Here is a 26,340-nt window from a genome sequence, read left to right on the forward strand (position 1 = left end):
CGGGACTATCCTTTACAACATGAACAGAATGTGAACATGCATGTTTGTCTGCTTGTGCTTCCGCATTAACCAAGCATACACAGGATGTGTTTACAAAACGAAGATCATTTATCAGGGTATGTTGCTGCTTCGGTGTTTGTTACCGTTCATTAAAAAGTTACTGCGCCGGGCAGCGGTCAGTGACTCAGTCGTGCTCTACTGCAGAATCGTACAAACCCTCTCAGCAATGTTGGTAACACTTTCGTGGTTCTGGCCAGTGGGTGAGCGCAGTAGATTCCATGGTGTGGGTCTGGCATGCTTAGCCGTGAAGAAGCAAGTGTCAATCAGGAGCCCGAGTAAGGCTGTCTCAATTCTGAAAATCACACTGAAGCATGGAGTGTGTTGCAGCCACTCACAAACCCTTTCCTGAACTTGACCCTTTCAGAGGAAATGTGCTGGTGGGAATGTGTTACCAGTTCAGGTGTCCTACTGCATGATGTACAGGTATATATCATTGCTGTGCTCGATATGATATATTTTATGTTATATTTTATTAAAAACACATTTTGACAATACTTTTACATAAAGTAATTAGTAACATAAAGCGAAGATGAAAATTCCATGCATGACAAACGGCTAAAATGGAAAACAAACAAGCGAACAAATGTTTTTAGTTATGTCTTGCTGTGGTGCAGCATGAGGGAAAATATTGTATTACTCAGTGGACGCGTGCATGAACTGCTTTATTTTTCTCTGTGCTCACTTGAAGGGAACAATTGTAGCGCAAACCCTGTTCTTCTGATTTGTTACTTGCGTTCCCTGTGTGTATTGAAGGAGTGACTGAGATATAATAATTGTACCTTACAGACGTATGTAATCAATCAACTAATAATTAATACGCTTTCTCTCCAGAGCATCGATACACCCGATTTACATGGACGAACACCTCTAATGCTAGCTGCAAAACAAATCATTGGGTATGTAAGACTTATGATCCATATTTGCTCTTCATAGTAACCGTTTGTAGATGATGACATTTCTTCTATCTGGCCGGAAGGAAAGAAAGCATACTGGTCTACCGACCTTCTTTAAAGCAATGATCAAATATGTATTTATTTCACACTGAATTTTATGGGAGTCAAGAAGGGTTGTACTTTAATTAATCAGTTTTATCCAAAGGGAGGGTCCAAAGATGAAGCTGGAGGCCCGACTCCAAACTGGCCAATAACGACTTGGGAATGCCCTCTCACTTCAATAATAATGCTATTCTAAACCATACTCTTAAAATCTGCAGTGAAATTCACAAAATTGTATGATGTGTTTTTCATCAGGCTACTTAGGTGGAAGGTTACAAGTAAAATTCCTACTGGATTTGTTTGGTTCTAAGGACCTGCGATCTTTGCCCCATTGAAATGCATTGGAGTGAATGCCTGGTTTTGAGGGCTACAAATAAGAACAAATACAAAGGGTGATCATAAATTGTAGTAACGATATCAATTGTTTATTGGTGGTTTCATACTCATTTTAGGAATTGTAGGGAATTCTAAGGGGATTTTACACTGAAAAATGCTGATCCTCTACTGGTATTTGATGAAACCTCTTTGAAAGAAAACGTTCTTCGCTCATACTTTTTTGTATAAGTTATGAACAGTGTTACAGAATCTAAAATGAGAATGCATTTTCTTTCAACTCACAAATATTTTCCACGGCCATTTGATAAAAAATCCCTGTATGTTGGATAAAAAATATAGTTCGAATAGCTTCACCAGTAGCCGTTTGTTGATTTCCCCAATGGTCTACTTCAGCTTCACCAGTGAGTTTTAATGAACACGAACGGTGTGTAATTGTGACAGTGAGACACTCCTCAGTGCCATGTTGCCGGACTCAGCTGTAGAACTCAAAGGATTTCCTACAGAGGAGACTGCAGTAAACGGGAAGCCAGAAGGGTTTTGACTTTGTCATAGATATTATGGTTAGTTCTATAAAAATCAAACATGAGAACACGTCTTTCTATCATTTATCAAATATCTTTCTCATGCATGTCAGAAAAAAGTATTGTGTTCTGAGAGAAATATTTACTTAAAACACCAGCAACAGTCTGTCACTTAACTCCCCAGTGATCTGCTGTACACAACCACAGAGCTCTCATAAACACCTACAGTACTAACATTCAAGACAAAAGTGAGGACTCTTGACCGTCATCTTATTGAAATGTTGACTTTTTTTTTTTTTGTAAATTCTTTTTATTAAACCAATTCGACTGAGATACATCAAGTACATCTTAGCAGGCGACTTCATTCACGGTTTCCGGCAATAAATTCTCATTACAGTATATCGTACAAGCAATATTTCTCTGCGGCTAGGGAGTCACACAAGCCTCGTCCTCCGCTTGCTGGCTGGGTGGGGAACACACATCCCCTCTGTATTTGTTCCAGGCTCCCCACACCCTTTTCCACTTCCCGGGACATCCCCTGGCAATAAACACCGACTTTTCCCTAAACATGCACCAATCGAAATCCTCCCATCTTTCCAGGAGGGGCGGCTGGACTGCACCCCACAATTGCGCAATGTTTCTCTTAGCAATCATGAACGCCAGTGTAGCCCAATGCTTAGTGCATGCGTTGAGGTCAGTCGGCTCCCAAACATTCAGCAAGCGACCCTTGACCTTAGGGTAGGCCGCTCCCCCGCCTCCGCAGCGCCACCAGTGCTTGCCTGCCTCAGTGTTGCCTAGTTCTGCCTGTGTGCCCCCGTGACTGCCGCTCCCACTTCTCTCCTTGTTCCCCGAGTGCGTGGCCCCAGAGTGCCCGGTTCCCTCCTTCTATTTTGTACCCTCGAGTGCCTGCCTCAGAGACTGCCTGGTTGAATGTAATTCCACCTTTTTTCTGTATCCCCGAGTGCGTGGCCCCCCCCTGTGCGCCCGGTGCCCCTGCTCGTTGTGCTTGTTTTTCTCCGCCTTTTTTCTCGTCCTTTTCCCGCCTTTCTCGTCGTCCGCATCGCTTCTTCCCCTGTTTTCTCGCCACCTTCCCAAAGCCGTTTTTTCCTCGTTTTTCCCGCCGCCCGCCTCCCGCTTTTCCCGCCGTTTTTGCGCTCCTCAAGCATAATCCCATTGGCCCACCTACCCTCCCGCCTCCCAGCTGACCCCCCCACCCCGGCTACCCCATATATGGCGGCCGCTGCGAGGCAGAGGTAGCGACCCTTGACCTTAGGGTAGGCCGCTCCCCCGCCTCCGCAGCGCCACCAGTGCTTGCCTGCCTCAGTGTTGGCTAGTTCTGCCTGTGTGCCCCCGTGACTGCCGCTCCCACTTCTCTCCTTGTTCCCAGAGTGCGTGGCCCCAGAGTGCCCGGTTCCCTCCTTCTATTTTGTACCCTCGAGTGCCTGCCTCAGAGACTGCCTGGTTGAATGTAATTCTACCTTTTTTCTGTATCCCCGAGTGCGTGGCCCCCCCCTGTGCGCCCGGTGCCCCTGCTCGTTGTGCTTGTTTTTCTCCGCCTTTTTTCTCGTCCTTTTCCCGCCTTTCTCGTCGTCCGCATCGCTTCTTCCCCTGTTTTCTCGCCACCTTCCCAAAGCCGTTTTTTCCTCGTTTTTCCCGCCGCCCGCCTCCCGCTTTTCCCGCCGTTTTTGCGCTCCTCAAGCGTAATCCCATTGGCCCACCTACCCTCCCGCCTCCCAGCTGACCCCACCTCCCCGGCTACCCCATATATGGCGGCCGCTGCGAGGCAGAGGTAGCGACCCTTGACCTTAGGGTAGGCCGCTCCCCCGCCTCCGCAGCGCCACCAGTGCTTGCCTGCCTCAGTGTTGCCTAGTTCTGCCTGTGTGCCCCCGTGACTGCCGCTCCCACTTCTCTCCTTGTTCCCCGAGTGCGTGGCCCCAGAGTGCCCGGTTCCCTCCTTTTATTTTGTACCCTCGAGTGCCTGCCTCAGATACTGCCTGGTTGAATGTAATTCCACCTTTTTTCTGTATCCCAGAGTGCGTGCCCCCCCCCCCCTGTGCGCCCGGTGCCCCTGCTCGTTGTGCTTGTTTTTCTCCGCCTTTTTTTCTCGTCCTTTTCCCGCCTTTCTCGTCGTCCGCATCGCTTCTTCCCCTGTTTTCTCGCCACCTTCCCAAAGCCGTTTTTTCCTCGTTTTTCCCGCCGCCCGCCTCCCGCTTTTCCCGCCGTTTTTGCACTCCTCAAGCGTAATCCCATTGGCCCACCTACCCTCCCGCCTCCCAGCTGACCCCCCCTCCCCGGCTACCCCATATATGGTGGCCGCTGCGAGGCCGCGCAGCGGACGCGCGCAGCAGGCGCGCCGCTGGCGCGCCAAAGGCGTGCCTAAGGCAAGCCCGTCTGCGCCCGGACCGCGCCCAGCACCCGTCCCCCTGGTCCCCACGACCCCCACCCCATCCGCCACCCGCGCCTGACCTACGACACCACCGCCCTCAACCCCGGCCGCACGCCCGGCTGCTACCACGCTACCCCGAAGCGGACCCACGGATCCTTCACCTGCCGCAACTGCCGCTTTACCTGCCTACGAACACACATCGCACCCGACAAGAACGACTCCCCCGGAAACAACCTCGACTGCATCCTGATCAACACCCGATCAGTCCACAGGCATGCCATCGAACTATGGAACCTCATCGACTCAACAAACCCGGACATCGCCTTCCTCACCGAGACCTGGATGAACCCCTCCTCGACACCCGACATCGCCATAGCCATCCCCGACGGCTACAAAATCATCCGGAAAGACCGCACCAACCGCACCGGAGGAGGCATCGCCATCGCACACAAAAGCTCCATCCGCATCTCGACCCACGTCGACAACTCACTCCCTGATGCCGAACACCTCCACTTCGCGATCCACAGCGACCCTAAGACCACCCTCAGAGGCACCCTCATGTACAGACCACCAGGACCACGCACTAAGTTCAGCGAAGACATCGCAGACTTCGTCAGCCCACACGCACTCCCGTCCACCGACTACATCCTCCTAGGGGACCTCAACTTCCACCTGGAGTACCACACCGACAAAAACACCACCGCCTTACTGGACAACCTCGCCAACCTGGGTCTGAAACAGCTAGTCAACACCCCCACCCACTACGCGGGACACACGCTCGACCCCATCTTCTCCTCCAGCAAACACATCTCTTTCAGCCACACCACCGAACTCGCCTGGTCGGACCACAGCTGTGTCCACTTCAGCTTCAAGAAGACCACCGTGCACCACCACACCCAGCAACCACCAAGAAGACAGTGGAATCGAATCACCACGAAACAACTCACATCGACCCTCTCTCAGAAGCAACCCACCAGCACAACAGACCCCAACGAAGCCACCAACAACCTCACGAGCTGGATCTCCGACTGCGCCAACCTCCTGGCTCCCCTGAAGACCCAAGCAAACACCAACAACCACAAGAAAAACTCCTGGTTCACCAACTCCTGGTTCACCCCCGACCTCAAGGACTCCAAAAAAGAATGCCGCACCCTCGAAAAGACTTGGCGCCTCAACCAGACCGAGGAGAACATGTCTGCTCTCAAGAACGCCACCCGCCAACACCACCAACGCCTCCGTGCTGCACGAAAATCAGCCTTCCAGAACAGACTAGACAACAACGCCCACAACAGCAAGGAACTATTTGGCATCGTCAAAGAACTCTCCAACCCAGACGCAGAAAACAACTCCATCCCTCCCTCACAGGACCTCTGCGACTCCCTCGCAGCCTTCTTCCACCACAAGATCACCGACATCTACAACAGCTTCACCACAACCAACACGAACCCACCACTGGAACCCGCCACCGACAACACCACTATCCTCACCTGGAACCCAACCACCACCGAGGAAACCACCCGCATCATGAACTCCATCCACTCAGGATCACCATCCGACCCCTGCCCGCACCACATCTTCAACAAAGCCGACAACATCATCGCACCCCACCTCCGAGACATCATCAACGCGTCTTTCACCACCGCCACCTTCCCGGAGAAATGGAAACACGCCGAACTCAACGCCCTCCTAACGAAACCAACAGCAGACCCCACCGAACTCAAAAACTTCCGGCCCATCTCGCTCCTACCTTTCCCCGCCAAAGTGATTGAGAAAATCGTCAACGCTCAACTCACCACCGCCCTGGAAATCAACGACTCACTCGACCCCTCACAGTTCGGCTTCAGAGCTAACCACAGCACCGAGACCGCCCTCATCGCAGCCACGGACGACATCAGATCCCTGACCGACAAAGGAGAAACCGTGGCCCTCATACTCCTGGACCTCTCTGCAGCCTTCGACACGGTAGGCCACCATACCCTGATACGTCGCCTCAGCAACGTCGGCATCAGAGGCAAGGCCCTGGAATGGATCATCTCCTTCCTCTCCGGAAGAACCCAGAGAGTCCGCCTCCCCCCCTTCAGATCCACAGCCACAGAGATCATCTGCGGCGTCCCCCAAGGATCCTCCCTCAGCCCCACCCTCTTCAACATCTACATGACCCCCCTGGCGAACATCGCACGAAAACACGGACTCTACCTCATATCCTACGCCGACGACACCCAGCTCATCTTATCCCTCACCAACAACCCCACCTCAGCTAGAACCAGACTACACGAAGGCATGAAGGAAGTAGCGAACTGGATGACAGACAGCCGGCTTAAACTGAACACAGAGAAGACGGAGGTCCTCATACTCGGCCCTACACCCTCCGCCTGGGACGACTCCTGGTGGCCTCCCGCCCTGGGCAGCACTCCCCAACCCACCGACCACGCACGCAACCTCGGCTTCATCCTGGACTCATCCCTCTCCATGACCAGACAGGTCAACTCGGTGACCTCGGCATGCTTCAACACCCTCCGCATGCTCCGTAAGATCTTCCGCTGGATCCCCACCGACACCAGGAAGACCGTCACCCACGCCCTCGTCACCAGTCGCTTGGACTATGGGAACACTCTGTACGCCGGCATCACCATCAAGCTGCAGAGGAAACTGCAACGAATCCAGAACGCTGCCGCACGACTCATCCTGAACATACCCCGCCACCACCACATCTCCGGACACCTGAAGAAACTTCACTGGCTCCCAGTCAACAAGAGGATCACCTTCAGACTCCTCACCCACGCACACAAAGCCCTGCACAACCTCGGACCAAAACTCATCAACCACCGCGTCTCCTTCTACACTCCTCCGCGCACCCTACGCTCGACTGGACAAGCCCTGGCAGCCGTACCCCGCATCCGCAAAGCCACCGCCGGAGGAAGATCTTTCTCTTTTCTGGCAGCGAAGACCTGGAACTCCCTTCCCAGCCACCTTCGCGCCATACAGGACCACCTCTCCTTCAGAAGGCAGCTCAAGACCTGGCTCTACGAGCACTGACCCCCCCTCCACCCCAGCGCCTTGAGACCCTTATGGGTGAGTAGCGCGCTTTATAAATGTAACTGATTGATTGATTGATTGAGCAAGCACCGTCGCGCCTCTGGCTGCATCTCCACCCCTAATACTGTACGCATGGTATAATGTATATCCCTCCAATACGCCTCTATCCGCTGACAGTTCCACAGTATGTGCATGAAGGTCCCAGTGTCCCCACATCCCCTCCTACACTCTCCACTCTCCGCCTGTCCCATGCGTACCAACCCGGGGCCCGTTACATAAGTCCTATGCAATATTTTTAGCTGCACTAATCTGAGCCTGGCTGGGGCTGCCACCACCCGCGGGGAGGAGACCGCTTCCTGCCAGTCTTCATCGTCCAATTCCAGGCCTTCACTATTCCACTTGCTCTTAAGCAACTGTAGGGGGTCCTCCATATTATTGATTAACTTCCTATAAATTAGGGAGATAGTCCTCTCTGGGATGTGCCCGTCCAACACCCTGGTCTCAAGCAGGGAGGGGAATGTTAACTTTTAAAACATTTCCTGTGGAGCATGCTGAATTAGATGAGCATGGAGCTGTTAATGCAGATTTGAAACCAGCTGATTTAAAAATATTATGAGTCAATTGGTAGGTTTTAAGTCATTTAAGGCATAATATAATAAAAAATAAATATAATATTTCAAGAGAGACCCCTACCTTAGGCCAGCCTTCCCTTTCCTCAGCTGTTTACTCGGGCTACCCATCTTCTCTGTCACTTAACACCTAGATTTTAAAATAGTTATAGTTTGGTAGACATTGAGGGTTTTTGAATGTTCTAATTAAATGTATTTAAATAGATTTTGTAGAGGTGCAGGGAGCTATTTTCAGACATAACTCACATTTAACATTAATAGATGTGCGCTACAATGGGTTGTGGGTGGTGTTTGGATATTTTGTTTTCCTTTTTCTTTTTAGGTTGAGCAGGCATGCAGGCAGCACATGTGCTGGCGCTTGTCAACCTATTGTATCTAAAAGAAAAAACGAAACCTCTAAACAGGTGCTTTTAGCCCACCCATTACTTGCCATTTGTTGGCATCATTATCACTCTTTTTTGCTGCCTCTAATTCAGCAGTGCATGCAAGGCATCACTTCCTGCTCTTTATTTGGCATATGGACCAAGTACATATCGATTAGGCTTAATTAGTGTACGTCCGCTGCTTGCACTGTGATTGAGGTACTGTTTATTTTTATCTAATGCAAACTTGACCCAGACTGTACTGGAACATTTTATATGAGCACACTTACATTCCACATTCATTTATGAGTGCATACACACCAACGTGAGCTTAGGCCATCCTTCCTACCTGTACACATCTATACAGTGTACTTCCTAACTTCACGGTAAGATGCGTGCCTTCATTTCCCCATACCATGCGTGTGGTTTCTGGCAGTATGCCCAGTACATGTATGCACACTTTTCTGTCTACAGTTAGCTTGTGTATTCACCCCTACAAGATTCCCCGAGAATAGGTAAAGAGAACTCATATGTCCATGCCAATACCCTACATAGTTCAAGATTGCATGTACCCATAGGTACCTGCGGAACATCAGGTCACACTCACACACAAGATTCCATGCTTAAACCCACTCTCTCTCAATCAAGCGAATCCTTTCCACCTGGAATCCCACTCCTGTACCGTATGTAGTCACTAATCCAGACACAAGCTGTGTGCAGGACAATACGCTCCACAGGGGAACAAACAGACTTTCCTAGGAGACTCTGGATGAAGCTAGGAGAGAGCCCTCCACATAATTAAACATGCAAAGAATGGTGCAATGGCCCATACGCTAAATAAAGTGTGTGCATGTTTGATTAACTGTGTAACTGTGGTGTTTTTGTACAAACAATGTTTTTCTGCTGTTTGAAAAACATAGTAGAAAATACACTTATACCTCCAACTCAAAAACCTGTGAATTGTGTTTGTACGTTTAAATAAAAATAAAGTGGGTGTGCATGAAGCACAATCCTGGTGTGGGTGGAAATGTTCTTTAGAATACTGCAAACGAGTTGCCTTTTGTAGGTGTGCATAAAACCCCTGTGCTGGTGCAGCCTGCCTGCAGACACAGGGCATGTGCCTGCTTAAGGGCTCTGCGGGTCCTTTAGGGTGTTTGAGTGTTACACCAACCTAAAAATTGTGTTTTAAGTCCCCATAACAATTTGCCCTCCCTCTGCTTTCCAATGCCCCTGGATCCCCTCTCCTGTCCTGCTTCCCATATAATGTGTTTTAACAAGATATCCCAGCGTGACTGTTGTGAAATGCGAATCTCACACCCTCCCAATGTCATTGATCAAACTATACCCCTCATCGGTGTTTGCATGTCTACTTTTAATCTGTACCACGGTGCGCTTTCAAGGTGTGCTGCTAAAGCAACATACCCGTACTTACCATTTTGTGTGAAATGTAATCTGAAAGATGTTCTACAAAAGCACTTTAACACCTTAACCACAAGTTCGACCGTACACGGTTTCCATTACAATGTTGTACACATATGCCGCATCACAGCAACTAATAAGAAACTCTCGTGCTGAAAGATTTTCGTAATGCTTTTCCCCACAAATCAGCATTGTAGTATGTTTTTAATGCATTGTTTGCAAGGCCATGCTGCGGGCATTACAGATAGAACATAAAACTCTTTCCTTTGGAGGACTAGACGCTATGTATTATTGAGTGTGAAAATGAATATCATCAACCCATGTCCTCTGGCCTGTTGGATTGTGCGCACATTTAGTGGGGGCGGAGGGTGTCATACACAAGTAACGTGGCTCTTGGTGCAGCAAACCACCACAATCCCCCCAAGCCCCCACTCTGTGGTATGTTTATCAATCCCGTGTCACGGTCCTTATAAATTATCGCCCTCCCGGACACCGGCCCTTCGGGCCTCCTGCATCATAGCGCTTTTAAACAAGCATTTGCAATGCAATAAGTCTCGCATTACTGATAGTTTGAGGTTTTGGCGTTGCAAATAATAATGTAACGCCAATAGCTCATACTTTCAGTAATGCAGGACCTAGTGCATTGCAAATGCTTGCAGAGTGATCCAAGAACCAGCATTGTATGTCTCAGTGCAGTACCGCAAGCAGCTCCTAGAGGTCCCTAGTGAGCAAGGCACCAGCACTGCATGTCTCGGTGCAGTTCCACAAGCTGCTCCTAAAGGTCCCTAGTGAGCAAGGCACCAGCCATGCATTTCTCTGTGCAGTACCGCAAGCTGCTCCTAGACGTCCCTAATGAGCAAGGCACCAGCACTACATGTCTAGGAGCAGTACCGCAAACTGCTCCTAGAGGTCCCTAGTGAGCAAGGCAACAGCACTGCAGACCTCTTCCGATCACATATGGTACTTCACCCTGCAGAAGATATTGTAAATCCTCCCTACCCATAATGTATTGCATGCATGAAAGTACCACATGTACATTCAATTAGCTATGTCCATATATACAATTAGTAGCTTTGAAATGTGAGAAAAGAATTATTACTTTCATTAAGGATTAGGTTGTACTCTGTGTGGAGCTGGTGGAGAGAAACTTATTAGACGGTCTCATAAATGTGAAATGTTCTAGTGAGCAAAGTAATCACTGCGAGCCTAGGTTAGGACCTAGTGTGTGTCTTACCTGAAGCCTTTTAAGAAAATAGTGCCTTGATACTATAATTAAAACCTAGGGAGTAACAACACTTGTGACAGGGGGTGTCCTCATGGGAGGTTACGAGAAGAGACAAGGTGGTACTAAGGAGGGACTACTGAGCCTATTGACCAATGAAAAGCCACCATTTACAAAGGACAGGGACAGACGCCATTTAAAAAGATAAGCGGAAAGTGGGCGGAGCTTTATGCACATATCCTGAATACAGCATGTCATGAAGAGGCAGCGCAAACGCTGCCTAGGCGAGACCTAAAAAAACTATCTTTCAAGCAGCTGCTATACAGCATGGCTGAAAGTAAGCGCTGTGAGGCTGCCAGCATTGACCCTGTCATTGCCTGTTATTTTCTTTACATTATCAGCCGTGTTGCACAGTGGCCGTGCTGCTGTGCAACATGGGTGAAAATAAATTGACAAAGACAATAGCCTTTTGGCCTTGTTAAATGCCTGTTCTTTTCTGCACTTCCTCTTGTCAGTAGTTCCACTTCTCTGCACGAATGAGCACTGACTTTAATATCATCATTATTCGTGAATCAATATAATGTAATAATAAAGCATATATATATAATATATATATATATATATATATATATATATATATATATATATTCACTTAAAAAACCATAGGTTTCACACATGTTATAGTTAGGTGGATATTTCACTCGTAAAAAACCAATGAAATTCCCCCGTTATAGTTAGTTCAGATAACTATAACTCGCGCGCCCGCAATCCACAGCTCATGACGTCACATATTACATCACTCATGACATGGTCAGTGGCATCACTCATAACATCATCCTTGTGATAGAGTGGCGGTCGCGCGAGTTATAGTTATCTGAACGAACTATAACGGGGGAATTTCATTGGTTTTTTACGAGTGAAATATCCACCTAACTATAACATGTGTGAAACCTATGGTTTTTTAAGTGAATTTGCAAGGTTTTTTAAATGCTAATTCCTAACTATAACGTGTGTGAAACCTATGGTTTTTTCAGTGAATTTGTACAGTTTTTTAAATGCTAATTTATTTATGTATTTTTTTTATATATTTATTTTACAATAAACTACGTATTAAAATTTTTTTGGGGGGGTTTGTCGTTTTTCACCGTGCGCGCGCGGTGCGCGCACCCCACGATTTAAAAAAAAATAAATAAATTGTTTTCTGCCTTCGGGGTCCTTCAGGGACCCCCTGACAAAGGCTAGGGGGTCAGGAACTCTCTACCCTGCCCCCTTGTCACGTTCTCCACCTTCCTTTTTCACTCTCGCACTGAAAACAAACAAAATGGCGGCCGACACTTCCTGATTTCGACCGATTCGAACGTTGACTAACATGTAACCACCAATCAGAATTACGCTTGCGCACGTTAGGGTGCTCACACGGTGCGCGCACGGTGCGCGCTTATAGATATTTATATACTTTTAAATGCTATTTTCTCAGGCACTACTGAGCAGATTGACACCAGACCTGCAAGAGGCACTTCCCTGACCTGAGGACTACCTCTCTGCCAAATTTCAAGTAATTCTGTTCAGCCGTTCGGGCTGTACCTTCGACTAAAGGTCCTATGGAAAAATGCATGGGGAAAACGCGTTTTGGGACCCCCCTTTTTTCTCGGCCCCCGCTTGACGAATCACCCCGAGACTTTCAGGGTAGGAGCTGAACGGAGCGCCCCATTAGTTTTGAAAATTTCGCGAGGATTCGTCAACCGGCGCCAAAGTTATGCAAAATAGAATTTTCAGATTTCCTATGGAAACTCGGTCCTAACTAGAACTATCTACTGGCGACCGCCAGTAGATAATATATCTATCTATATATATATTCACTGAAAAAACCATAGGTTTCAGGGGTGTTATAGTTAGCTGGACTTTTCACTTGTACAAAACCATTGAAATTCCCCCGTTATAGTTAGGTTAGCTAACTATAACTCGCGCGCCCGCAATGCACTGCTGATGCCGTCACATATTACCTCACTCATGACATGGTCAGTGACATCACTGATGACATCTCAAATGACATCACTGATGACATCATCCAGTGAATGTCTGTTTTTCAGACAATTAAATATGTTTTATATATGTATATCTAAACAATGATGGAAGAATAAATGGGTATATAAGTGTCTAAATGGATGATTTGTTTTTGAAAAATTGATTGTGTAACTGACTGATTAAGTGTATCATAGTGAATACATGGCTTAGTGAGTAATGTTTAAATATGTAAATATCTGTATCAGTCTCTCACTTTGTGTATAAGTGGCTGCATGGGTTGGTGAGTAGCTACATGGGTGTCTATATAGGTTATTAGTTGGTTTTTTGAGTATCAGTCTGAGTGTCTGCATGGTTCGGTGGGGGGTATTACGTAGTGCATAGGTGCATGAATGAGTGACTAACTGTATGTGTTGAAGACAGCATGTGTGCAGGACTGTATGGGTGGATGAGTGTGTGTATGGGTGTGTTAGTGAGTGAATGACTGTCTCAATAGTGTCTTTATGAGTAACTACATAGGTTTTAAACTAGTATTTGTGACTATTGGTGTATATAAGTGAGTATATATGAGAGTGAGAGATTGAAAGAGTTCCTGTATGAATAAGTATGTGTTTCTATAAGTGATTGTTTAAAAGACTAAGTATGTGTAAGTTTCCGTAGAAGTAAGTGTGGTGGTGTGTGTATAACTGTATATGCAAGTAAATGGATGTTTGATTCCTTATTAGCATGAGTGACTATGTGTGTGAGTAACTCTATGGATGAGTGGCATTGTGTAACAGGATGTATAGGTGTATGAGTACATATGATGAGTGAGTACATGTATGAGTGACTGTATAGGACTGTTGGTGAATGAGTGGATGTGTATGTGGATCTTAGAATTACTGAAGAGGTTGTTGTAACTGGCATTGGTATGTCCATTGTTTTGAACATTTTAGTCTCTATTTTTGAATGTGTGTATCAAAGGTTATATTAGGGTGAGAGGAGGTCTGCCACTCTATCACAAGGATGATGTCATCAGTGATGTCATTTGAGATGTCATCAGTGATGTTATCTGTGATGTCACTGACCATGTCATGAGTGATGTAATATGTGACGTCATCAGCAGTGCATTGCGGGCGCGCGAGTTATAGTTAGCTGAACTAACTATAACGGGGGAATTTCAATGGTTTTGTACAAGTGAAAAGTCCAGCTAACTATAACACCCCTGAAACCTATGGTTTTTTTCAGTGAATTTCTGAGGTTTTTTAAATGCTAATTCCTAACTATAACGTGCCTGAAACTTATGGTTTTTTCTGTGAATTTCAAAGGTTTTTTAAATGCTAATTTCTAACTATGCCTACAGAGATAGGACATGTGAAGAAAGAAGAAAAAATGCACAGAAAGAAAAAAAAGAAGTGCAGAAAGAAGCAACAGAAGTCCTTAAAGACGAAGAAAAGTGCAGGAAGAAGGATAACGTGCAGAAAGAACAAAAAGAAGAGCAGAAAGAATCCTTGTTGCAAAATCATCCTGTACCCTCAACTTTTTCAGACGGATACTGGTGGTAACTGAGTCTGACTAACCAGTCCTAGAGCCAGTGGTATGTTAAAAGACACTTAGAATACAGTGAAAACACCTACATACACTAGGGAACATTATGCATTGGGGTCCCCTTGTGATTAGCATGACCTCCTCTGTAAGCCCCTAGTATATAATAGGGCAGGGGGGTTAAAACTACCTCTCAAAACAGGCCACAGGGCGTTTTTGCACACGTTAACTCAGGCCCCGTCCCCTCCCTTCACCACTGTGTAAACACGCCCTGTGTCCGTTTTTAGTTGGGAGATTAAGTTCATTTGAATCCTGAGGGTCCCTAGGGTCCAACTAGCCCACTAGGTACCTCCTGTAAGTGCCACAGAGCTGCGTTGCAGAGAGGTGTAAAAAGTGGCACGGCCTGGACCACCTCTCTGCAATGCAGCTCAGTGGCGCTTACTGGAAGCACTTGGTGGGCTAGTTAGCCCCCAGGGGCCCTCAGTATTGAAGGGAAATTATATCCCCAATTTAAAACGTGCCATAGTGCGTGTTTGCACACGTCACCTCAGGCCGCGTCCCCTCCCTTCACCACTGTGTAAACGCGCCCTGTGGCTGTTCTAAGTTGAGAGATTAAGTCCCCTTGAATCCTAAGGGTCCCTAGGGTCAAACTAGACCCAGGGGTGTGGAAATGTTTCAAAAATCTACTTGGCCAGGGGACAAAATGTTACACAAATCTACTTGTCCTGGGAAGGTTACTGCTTGCCCCGCCTACTCCATAAACAACTACGGTTGGTCTGCACGGAGAGAACCTGCACTGCAATCAGTGCAACATACTGAGCAATATATATTTCAAGTGCAAGTCCAATTATGCAGTGCATGGTCATGCACTCTCAAATGCAGCTGTTGTACTGGGTGGTTGTACAGCATGCGTGCAGATGTCAGTGTGCACTGCACCCAATTATCAACTAGTGTGCATGTAACACATTTTCCTATGCTGAGAAATAGTGCCTAAAGGCAGAGTGCAGACTGGTAATTGACTGCATTTCTTGAAGTGCTTTTGGCACAGACCAGACTGTGTTGAAATTTAAATCTGTAGGACAGAAGGGTGTTCTTCGTCATAGGGCCAACTCATAGCTGTCCAGCTTCAAAAATACTCAGATGTGATGCTCTGATAAACTTGTGGATGGGAATAACTGCCCTTCTTGGCAGAGCTTATGAACAGTTCGTGGGGCAGCAAAATCACGTAGCAGGTGTGCTGTGGTTCACTAAGGCAGTATCCACAAGTACAAATACACAAGAGGCAGTAATGGGCAGTTAAATCAATATCTCCTTTTACACTTCTGTCTGGTGTGTTTATATTATTGTGCACTCACTGCTACATCTCCACATTCTTCTCCCACACAAAGAGCATATGCAGCACTGGCAGTAGCAGTACAGGGTTCCCTCATGCATATAGTAATGGCAGCAGCAGAGTAAGCTACCCTAACATGAAGAGGTGCAGCTCAGCAACTTATGGTCAAGTTTGTCTCCCTCAGATATGTAGGACATGTAGCACCTGTGAAATCTTCACACTCACACAGCTGGAAAGCAAACGCTAGTCTCACGGCGAAGGGAAGGAGTGTTAAGTTGAAAAGACAGTAAATCTAGAAGTGGAGAGCTGCACATCATTGAGATGGGGGCGAGCGAGTTACTGCCACCACCCAGCATTTCATGTCACACCTAGCAAGGACGCCCAGGCTCAGTCACAGTAGAGTTGGAAACACTGTCCTGGCCTCTAGGATAGTCAAAGGCTATCTGGCGGGTTAAGTTTGTTTATTCTTCAGTGGATTTAGAAATCCAATAATAGTTGAACAAACACCCAACAGTGCCACTAATTTTATTTTCTCTAGTGACATATCGGGTTTGGTGGCTTAGTGAACTAATGCGTCCATTGCAGGGCCCTGTGTTTGACCGTATGATCACACGTTCACATCCTGCCGGGCCCACTTAGCCTTTCATCCTTCTGAGGTCGATAAAATTAGTACCAGTGAGGTGGGTAACAATAAACATATAATATTAAGCGCAAAAATACCCTTCTGGGTGAATGTGTGCTTTATAAATGCATGTTATGCTATCAAGCCAGGACACAGGCCTAAACACTGAGGACCTTTCCCTGCACCGCTTGCACGGATGGTGGTAATGTCCGAATTCAAGATGCAGGATTATTTCCTTTTACCTTTAAAAATGGGAAAGCTTCAGAGTCGGTTTCATCTGTGAAAGGAAAGCACCATGCTTGTCGTGTGAGCCTGGTGTGGGCATTTATTTTTTGCAGTTTGTTTATATAGCACTATCACGACCCAAAGGTATTGCAGCGCTTCTCATGAGCACCAGGTACATTACACAAGGTCATGTTCATTTTTTTTTTATGCCAGAGCAGATTAAGTGAGCTGCCCAGAATCACAGGATGTTTAGCAATGCTGAGACTCAAACCTGGTCCCCAAGGTTCAAAGTTGGCAGCTCTGGCTGTAACAGGGGAGTCAGGAGCGGGGTGGGTGTGTGTGAAGGGCATAGGGATGGTGGTTGGTAAAATGGTGGGGCAGCCCCACTCTCTCTTCGTAATAAGGGGACTCTTTGCTCCCTTTACCCACTCTGGAGTCTCATGTATAATAATGGACATCTTTATTGAAATAAAAGTTATGTTAATAAGTGAGACATTATGAAACCTCTATTAGTTCATACACTGACCCATCGATGAACATTTAGCACAGCAGGCAGGAATCTCTCTGACAGACCGTCCTAGGCACATGCACCCACATGTGCAGACTGCACATGCAGCCCTGTGCACAGGTAGCTGTGCAAGTTTCGCTGCAGACTTCTGATGCTAGCCACAGGCAGCCATCCTGCAGGCCACTGAACTCCACCAGAGACCACATCAAACTGTCCAAAGAGCCGGACAAACCTTTGAGTGGCTGGGGTTGAGGTGGAGTCTGTGAGATGCCACTGGGTCTCTGCTGAAGGAGGTTCTGGTCACCAGAGGTGGAAGGGGAAATGAAACAGCTCTGTATCCGCAGGGGCCTGTCCTGGAGGCTTTGATGCCACCTAGTGGTGACACTGAACCAGTGACCATGAGGGGTTACGACACTGAGAGCCACTGAAAATCATTTCTGTAGTCAGAATAAAAAATAATATGGATGGGCGAGTGCAGGCATCGAGTGGGGTTTTAGGCTGGGCATGAGGTTCAGGGGTGGCAATAGGGGGGAGGACAACAGTCTAAACATTCTCCATGTACCTCTAACGTACCCAAGTATTGAGGGTCTTTGCCTAAATAGAGCTTGAGAAAATCTGATCACATCACAGGCTACTGTGACACTTTCTGATTACATCCTCCAATCCCGATAGGACAGCCAATGAGGTCGAAAGTCTGCTGCAGTGATCGGTTTGTAACCTACGTGTCATAGATAGATACAAGTACAGTAGTTTGGTGGGCTATTGAACCTGCTACCACATACAATGTAAAGAGACACCTGCTGTTCCCCTGCTCCTATCCCAGTGGGTTAGATCAGCAGGCTGAGTCTTTTCTTCTGTGATCTGTTTACAATCTGCCTGTCTCAGGCTCCAAAGCCAGTATGCTAGTTTGAAGGGTTAATGCACCTGCTGGAGAGGGGGAAAGAGAGTAGAGGAGGGGGGAGAGGGCAAGGGGGAGAATGTGAGCAGTAGCCTGCATGTGAGAGTGTATTAGTGCAAGGAATTGTGGAGTCGTTGGTATCTTTACTGCAGGTTTAGTAGTTGATATAGTCTAACTCCCTGGAGCAACGGGGGGATTCCAGGAACATTTTCATAACAGCAGGAACAGCCTCACTTGAGGTGCTTTAGCAAGAACCGATTTGTGTGTATGGAGTCTGAATAGGGTGCGAGGACTAGTAGTGGGGAATTACTGGGTTGTGCACTCATGTGCAGTTCGTTTTGATATTTTTCAATTTTTCTATGACACACTGTCTGAGCAACAGGGAGAGAGAGAATCATTTTAGAGCAGTATTACACCTGCTAAAACCAGAATATAACCAAGGTGTGCGGGTTCCAAGACTGAAAGGAGTACATTTCATTATGATAAAGTAAGGGAGTTCGGCTGCTGCGAGCTGTCTCGTGACTGGGAGTTCATGGACTGCTACTACAGAGTGCTGGGATGTCTCTTGCAAACTCTGCATGCCTCCTGTGCAGCCCACACGCAGGATATTCTGTGCCAGGTGAGTGTTAGGGGAAATTGCCCAATTTTCAGTGCTATAAAATTAATTTCACCAGTTCCGTAGTAGCTCGTGAATACACCCAATTATCACTAATGACGTTAGATCACTAGTTGGAAATCCTCTTCTTTCTGATATCCTGGAATAAAGCAGACAATGTGGTCCTCCGAACATGCAACATGTAATGTGCAAAAGGGGGAGGCGTCCTCTGACTGGACTGGTGTGGTTTGATCCATACAAGTCACCCAGTTAAACTGCAAGTAATGAGATGGGAGAATCGTCTTAGGAGGGGTCTTCGAGGAGGAAGAGACAGGGCTGAGGCGCTTGTAGCACGTGGCTGCACGCAGCACTCACAATCCTCACGAGCTAAGCAGTTATTTCAAAATGTGGTTACATTGGTACATGGTCCTGAAAAATAGCAGGAAAGAGAGCATGAAACGTTGGCGCGTGAGAGAAAAATAAGGCGAGGAAGAGAGAATGAGACAGATAGTGTTAACTCATATCACATTGTGTGCAATGTAAGGCGCACACCAATGAATGAGCGTCTGCGCTATGTGACTGATTCAGGACACTGGAATTTCAACATCTCTTCGTCTATACATATATAGCAGCATACAGAGGCTCACTGTTCACCACCTCAATTCTCATCCCGCCAAAAAGTAGATGACTTCGATCAGGCACTGTGCAGGTAACGGATTGCAACTCCTGTCCCTAAAGGAAATTAATTCAAATCACCTAACCCCCCCACCCCCACCAGTTTTAAAATCCACCAGCTGTCACAGACAATACGAGGTAAAAACAAACATATTGCTCATTTGGTCTAATGCTACCGTAGATACTGAGCGCGGGATTTTTTAAGTGTTTTCGGCCCGGTACCATTCTTTAATGACAAATTTAATATAATATGCGTGGTTGCATAGCTGAGCTCCACTTAAAGAATCGTCCGCTCCAAACACCAAGTTAGCGCGCTCTGTTTTCTCTAGTGGAATCTGAACTGGGCACTAGCGTAATGCGTTATTTTTGACTGCAATCAGTTGAGCTCTCAGCAGGAAGTTTGCATTTCTTTTTCCCTTTGCGAGCTGAAACGATAAAGTTAATTGTATTCCTACGTCCCTGAATGCCACAAGTTCACTCTGCATTAGCCTGGTAACATTAATGCCACACTTTCTCCTCACCTCGGTCTACAGGTGGTGCCCCAGCAACGAGCTATTTGTGCTACCCTCTTGTGTTAAAACGGAGACAGCTTCCTCGTGGTTTTGCAGTCCAAACCATTGATATTGAGAAAGCGAGACAACAGATTGCTGCTTGTTATGACTGACTTTCCAATCCCCCAGCCAATCACTGGCTAGAGCCAGTCATGGGCTGCTAGCGAATCAGAGGCCTCAAAAGAGTCTCCGGCCTTTCTGATTGGTTGTGAGTCCCAGATTGCCTAAAGCCTGTATTATGTACGCGATTTAATGTCTACTTGTCCATCAGACAAAATAGACATTAAATCTTCTTGCCTGGGGTAAAAATCAACATGGCTCGGGCGTCAGGCGATATGATTCCCCCACCCCTGCTAGACCACTAGGTACCTCCAGTAAGCGCCACAGAGCTGCGTTGCAGAGAGGTGTAAAAAGGGGCTTGCCCTCAGAACACCTCTCTGCGGCGCAGCTCCCTGGCGCATACTGGAGATGCCTATTGGGCTAGTTGGTCCTCAGGGACCCTCAGTATTGAAGAAGAATTAATTCCCCAACTTACAACTCGCCAGGGGGCGCGTTTGCAGAGTGCTGCAAGGAGGGGGCGTGGCCTCTGGCACGATGCCAGTCTTTTATTTATTTTAATTTTTTAAGAAGGGGGGCTGTGTGGTTCCTCTTCTTATTCTAATTTATTGGCCCTGATGACCCCATCCCCCAGGGCCTGTCTCCTAATTATATTTTTTTGACCCCAATCCCCAGGGCCGGCCACTGTTTTTTTTTATTTTTAAAAAATATATATTTATAGACACACCTAGGACATGCTGGACAAACCGTACGTACCTATCACCATGACGATTTGCGTGATATTCATTAAAAGGCGACTATGCATACAATGAATCCACGTGGAATGTATTTACACCACTAGTGAAGCTTTGACATGTCTGATGCCCTACCGTGCCTAATCCCGGTAGACACCCTTGTCGTTTATTTATACAAACATGGGTAGCTATTGACGGGCACATTTAATACACATGCACACCAAGCCATTCAAAGGGGATTCGACAAGAATTCGACCAAAACTATGCAAGAAACCCCCCTCACGGTTAATAAAACACACATCCACTGCCGGATGTGTAATACTTTTTATTTTACTCTCTGGAAAGGGGACGAACATCACTTGAGAGTCACAGCGCACTCCTGGCAGAGCCCAATGCTGTGTTACACCCACCATTGCCTGCCGAGTGCCACACATCTCTGTGTTGTATTCCACCAGCTAGTGCATATGCTATGACACTCTCTAGCCCATGTGCACTGTAACATCACCCCGTGAATATGTCATGCCACACTTGTCTTCGCACGGGTTATATTGCCCCATCTAACGTGCCTTCCTCGATGCCTATGTTATAACGCACAGTGCTATGCCATACATATTACAATCTGGGATCCATATCTTTGTCACAGTGCATATGCAACGTTACACTCCCCAGCACATATTTTATACTACAACTTTAGAGACTAGTTAGGTTACACAACACTGCCCTGTGCATATTACACTCCCAAGGCGCATATCGCATAGCACGCGCTAGTGCCTGTGCTATCTCGCGCTCTCCAATGAATCTGTCATTGCGCACAATGTATTGCATATTATATTTCACGCCCGGTTCATCTTATATCACACTTTTTGGTGCATAGTTTATACCATACACTTTATCTAGTTTTAATTTTCAATCGTGCTCTCAGGAGTATGTTCTATATAACACTGTGTTCACCTACCCTTTTCACGGGCATTACATTTTGCGATAGGGGGTGGAGGGTCAGGGGGTATTTCTGCCAAGTGAGCCCGGAGTCACAGTCACAAGCGCCCTCTTCTTCCTGATTGAAAGTGAGATTATGCTGCATACTTGTTCATATTTTAAGTAGTTCGCACAGACACACGTTTTAAAAACAATAAAGTTCCTAATACCCGCCTTCTCTGAACAGTTAGCTTGCTGCCCCATCCCCCTCCTCCCTATCCTCTGTTGTGTGAATCCATGGACTAGCCTCCTCCCTCCTGCCATGCATGGTCTGATGTGCTGCCACTGCCCTCAATTTAGTATGATGTACCAGTCCACTCCTCCTGCCCTCCATTGCCCAATTCTATGCCCCATCATTGACCTCCTGCTTAAACTCTGTGCTTAGCTTGCTGCCCCTATTCTCCTTCCCCCTGCCCTCCGATGTCTTTGTGCATGCCCCTGCTCCATCCTCTTTGCCCACCATGTTCCATGGACCTCCCACTCCTATCTACTCTGAGTGTTCTGTTGAGCTGCCACTCCCCTCCCACCTGCCTAGCATTGTCAGATGACTGTAACCTGTCCCTGCCACCTCCACCCTGCCTGTCCACATGCCATGCCCCTATCCTCTTCCTCCTGTCCTACATGGTCCATTGTACTGCCACACCCTTCTGCCCTCCCTGGTCTGTTGTGCTGCAACTGCTCCTCCTGCCTGCCCCGTGCGGTCTGTTGTAAGGCCCCTTCCCCTGAACTTTCTTGTCTGTGCACAGGTCCTGACCCTCCCTTCTATCCTCCATCGTCCTTTGTGCATGCCCCTGCACCCTCCTTCTTCCCTATCATAGCCATTGTGCTGCCACTAACCCTCCCACTTGCCATGCATGGTCTTCTGTGCTGCCATGGCCCCTCCCACCTTCCCTGTGTGGTCAGTTAGCTGCCCCTGACCCCCTCCCACCTTCCCTCTATGGTCTGTGTGTATGCCATCACAGTCTCACTGTTGCTCTTCATGGTGTGTTTTGCTTCTAGTGCCCATCCTGCCTGACCTCCATGGCTATCTTGCTGCTCCTGCCCTGCCACCTTGCCCCCAGCCCTCTGTTTACATGTGAAGACCCCTACTCCCTCCCTCCTGGCTTGTCTGTTCCATTGTAATTCCCCTGATCCGTCCCTCCTGCCCTTTATGGTCTGTTATGCTGCAGCTTTCTCTCCTGTCTGTCCATTATGGTCCGCTAGCTACCATTGCCTCTTGCCCCTTTGTTCTCTGTTGTCCATGTGCATGGTCATGTCCCCTCCCTCTTGCTTTGTATGAATTGTTGTGCTGCACTCCCGTCCCGCATGCCCTGTGTGGTGTATTGTGCTGCTGCAAACCCTGATGCCTGCCCTGCAGGGTCAGTTTGGTGCACCTCTCCATGTCCCTCCTGTCCTCTGTTATCCGAGTCCATGTCCCTACCCCAGTTCCTTCTATGATCCAATGTACCATACCTGCGAACATTTTGAGCTTGGTAAGAGGGAGATTTTGAAAAAAAACTGGGGTATTGATTTTCCCCTTTGAGTTACATTGAAAAAGAGGAGATTGTAGGCAGGAGACAGATCAAATAAAGCCCATTTGAGCTTAAAAACATTGGACGTTTCCTGGCTGAATCGGGTCTGTTGGCATGTATGGTTGTACTACCATTGCCTCTTCCTTCTGCCCACAATGGTCTATTACATTGCCACAGCCTCTCTTGCAAGTCCTGTATTGTTGGTTTGTTGCCCCTGCCCCCCTTTCCACTGCCCTGCATAGTCTGTTGTGCTGCCACGGCCCTTCCTGCCTGCTCAGTGTGGTTAAATTGTTGCCTTTGCACCCTCCTACCTGCCTTCAATTTTCAGAGTCCGTGCCCCTGGCCTCTGCCTCTCAACAGTATCCTAATGAACAACTAGATTGCTAACATTCTATATTTATTACAAAAGTGTGGAACGCCTGACGTCATCTTGATGTAATCAAAACTGTAATACCTAGAGCATTTCCTTTAGAAATTACATATATGAGAGGGTCTTATTGCCATCAAAATTATGGTTAGTGCTCTAAAAGACTAAAATAAGGACATATTTTCTGAGTTTTCAAATAGCGACAAAGCACTTTTAAATTATTTGTTATCTTTATGTTTTTTTATCCAGTTGACCACTTGATTAAATGTTGCACTTAGGGGAGAGGATGTGGTGTTACTTCCAGAACTGCAGACTTTGCAACTGGGGAACCAGGTTGGAGTTTCTGCTTCAGCTCGACATTCTGTGATTCTGGTCAAATCACTTAGTCTCCCCATGTCTACAACCAAAATGAATTTGTTCTTGTGTGATGTAACCAATGCTCATGTAAAGCACTCCAATACCTGACAAGTCTGCACTATATAACACTGCAAAAACACAAAATAATAAGTGTTTTGCACACTTCTGTCATTGGGCTATATTTGGGCTACATCTGGGTGATTTTGGGCTACATTTGGGCTGGTTTGTCTCCGGTGGCCATCTTTGGAGATTTATTTGTTATGAAGTTTCCTAATTTCCTCATGTACTGCAGTCTCCTCAGTAGGAAATGCTTTCAGTTTTTTACTTTGGTTCCATCATGAAGGTATTCAGATATGTCACACATTTGCCATAAATTCTGAAAGTTAGCACTCTAGTTGCTCATTAGATCACTGTAGTAAAACTACTGTTCACCATGGAAGTCTGCTCCTGGTATTAAAAGTGCATGTTTCAGTCTGCATGTCAGAATTTTTTAATGAAATAGAAGAGGATTTGAGAAGTCACTCAAAATGTGCCCTCATTTTCTTTCTTCAGCATTAATCATAATTTCTATGGCAAAATGAACCCCCTCATTGTGTTCCTTTTTAAATGAAATGTTTTAAGTGTTACCAGTTTATTCCAATCAAGATGGCTTCAGGTGTGCCATACTTTTGTCATAATGAAGACAGTAAGCGCTCTAGTTGTTTTTAAGAACACTCTGGGACATTCTGTCATTGGGCTATACTTGGGCTACATCTGGGTGATATTTGGGCTACATTTGGGCTCTTTTGTCTCTGGTGGCCATCTTGGGAGACTTATTTGTTATGAAGTTTCCTAATTTCCTCATTTACTGCAGTCTCTTCAGTAGGAAATACTTTCAGTTTTTTACTTTGATTCCACCAAGAAGGCATTCAGATGTGTCACACATTTGTCATAAATTCAGAATGTTAGCACTCTTTTTGCTCATTAGATCACTGTAGTAAAGCTACTGCTCACCAGGGAAAACTGCTGCTGGTATTGAAAGTGCATGTTTCAGTCTGCATGTCAGAATTTTTTAATGAAATAGAAGAGGATTTGAGAAGTCACTCAAAATGTGCCCTAATTTTTCTTTCTGCAGCACTAATCATACTTTTTATGGCAAAATGAACCCCCTCATTTTGTTCCTTTTTAAATTAAATGTTTTAAGAGTTACCAGTTTAATCCAAGCAAGATGGCTTCAGGTGTGCCATACGTTTATCATAAGTAGGACTGTTAGCGCTCTAGTTGTTCTTTGGAACACTCTGGAAAGCTGCAGTAGAACACAAAGGAATCAACTGACAGTCTCTGCCCTTGTTGGATGTACATGTTTTACTGAGAATGTCAGACTTCATTCTCACATGACTGAGAAAGATAATGTGAATTTACAGAAAATAAGCTCTCTGTTTAGCTTATAGATCACCTTCCAAACCTCTGTGGGAAAAGCATGAGAAAATATTTTTCTCTCAAACATGATTCATGATATCCCAGCAGAAGGCTTTTTCACATGGTGAAATCACCTTGGAGCATACCACAATTCCTAAAATGAGTATGGTACCATCAACAAATGATTTATAATGTAACTAAAGTCTTAAAACCTTCTATTAACTGCAATGCTTTTTAATGAGTTGCTATCATGTATATTGGTCCCAAGATGGCTGCCAACACTTCTTGGATGAAGTGCTGACAGCCAATCAGATCTCAGGATGAGATGTGTGGTTAGGCTCCGCCCACATATATATATGATTTTACTTTTGATTTTCTCAGGAACTACTGAACAGATTGACACCAGACCTGCAAAAGGCACATCCCTGACCTGAGGACTACCTCTCTGCCAAATTTCAACTAATTCTGTTCAGCCGTTCGGGCTGTAGCTTGGACTAAAGGTCCTATGGAAAAATGCATGGGGAAAACGTGTTTTGGGACCCCCCCTTTTTCTCAGCCCCCGCTTGATGAATCCCCCCGAGACTTTCAGGGAAGGAGCGGAGCGGAGCGCCCCACCTATTTTGAAAATTTCGCGAGGATTCGTCAATCGGCGCCGAAGTTATTCCAAATAGAATGTTGCGGATTTCCTATGGAAACACGGTCCTAACTATCTACTGGCGACCGCCAGTAGATTATATATATATATATATATATATATTCTCTCTCTCTCTCTCTCTCTCTCTCTCTCTCTCTCTCTCTCTCTCTCTCCCTCTCTCTCTCCCTCTCTCTCTCACTCTCCCTCTCCCTCTCCCTCTCCCTCTCCCTCTCCCTCTCCCTCTCCCTCTCCCTCTCCCTCTCCCTCTCCCTCTCCCTCTCCCTCTCCGCCCCCTCTCCCTCTCTCCCCTCTCCCCTCTATGCCTCTCTCCCCTCTGCCCCCTCTCCCTCTCTCCCCTCTACCCCCTCTCCCTCTCTCCCCTCTACCC

General features: G+C 46.8%; 1 protein-coding gene across 1 annotated transcript in view; it reads left to right on the forward strand.

The window, feature by feature from the left end:
* ZDHHC13 (zDHHC palmitoyltransferase 13) overlaps positions 1-26,340 on the forward strand; it is a 268,872-nt gene that overhangs the window by 99,022 nt on the left and 143,510 nt on the right. The window contains exon 6 of the mRNA XM_085643583.1: positions 892-956. Within this exon, the coding sequence (XP_085499709.1) occupies positions 892-956 (65 nt within the window). The remainder of the gene's footprint in view (positions 1-891; positions 957-26,340) is intronic.

This window comes from Triturus cristatus, chromosome 3_1 (assembly GCF_964204655.1).
Source record: "Triturus cristatus chromosome 3_1, aTriCri1.1, whole genome shotgun sequence".
NCBI classification, from domain to species: Eukaryota; Metazoa; Chordata; class Amphibia; order Caudata; family Salamandridae; genus Triturus; species Triturus cristatus.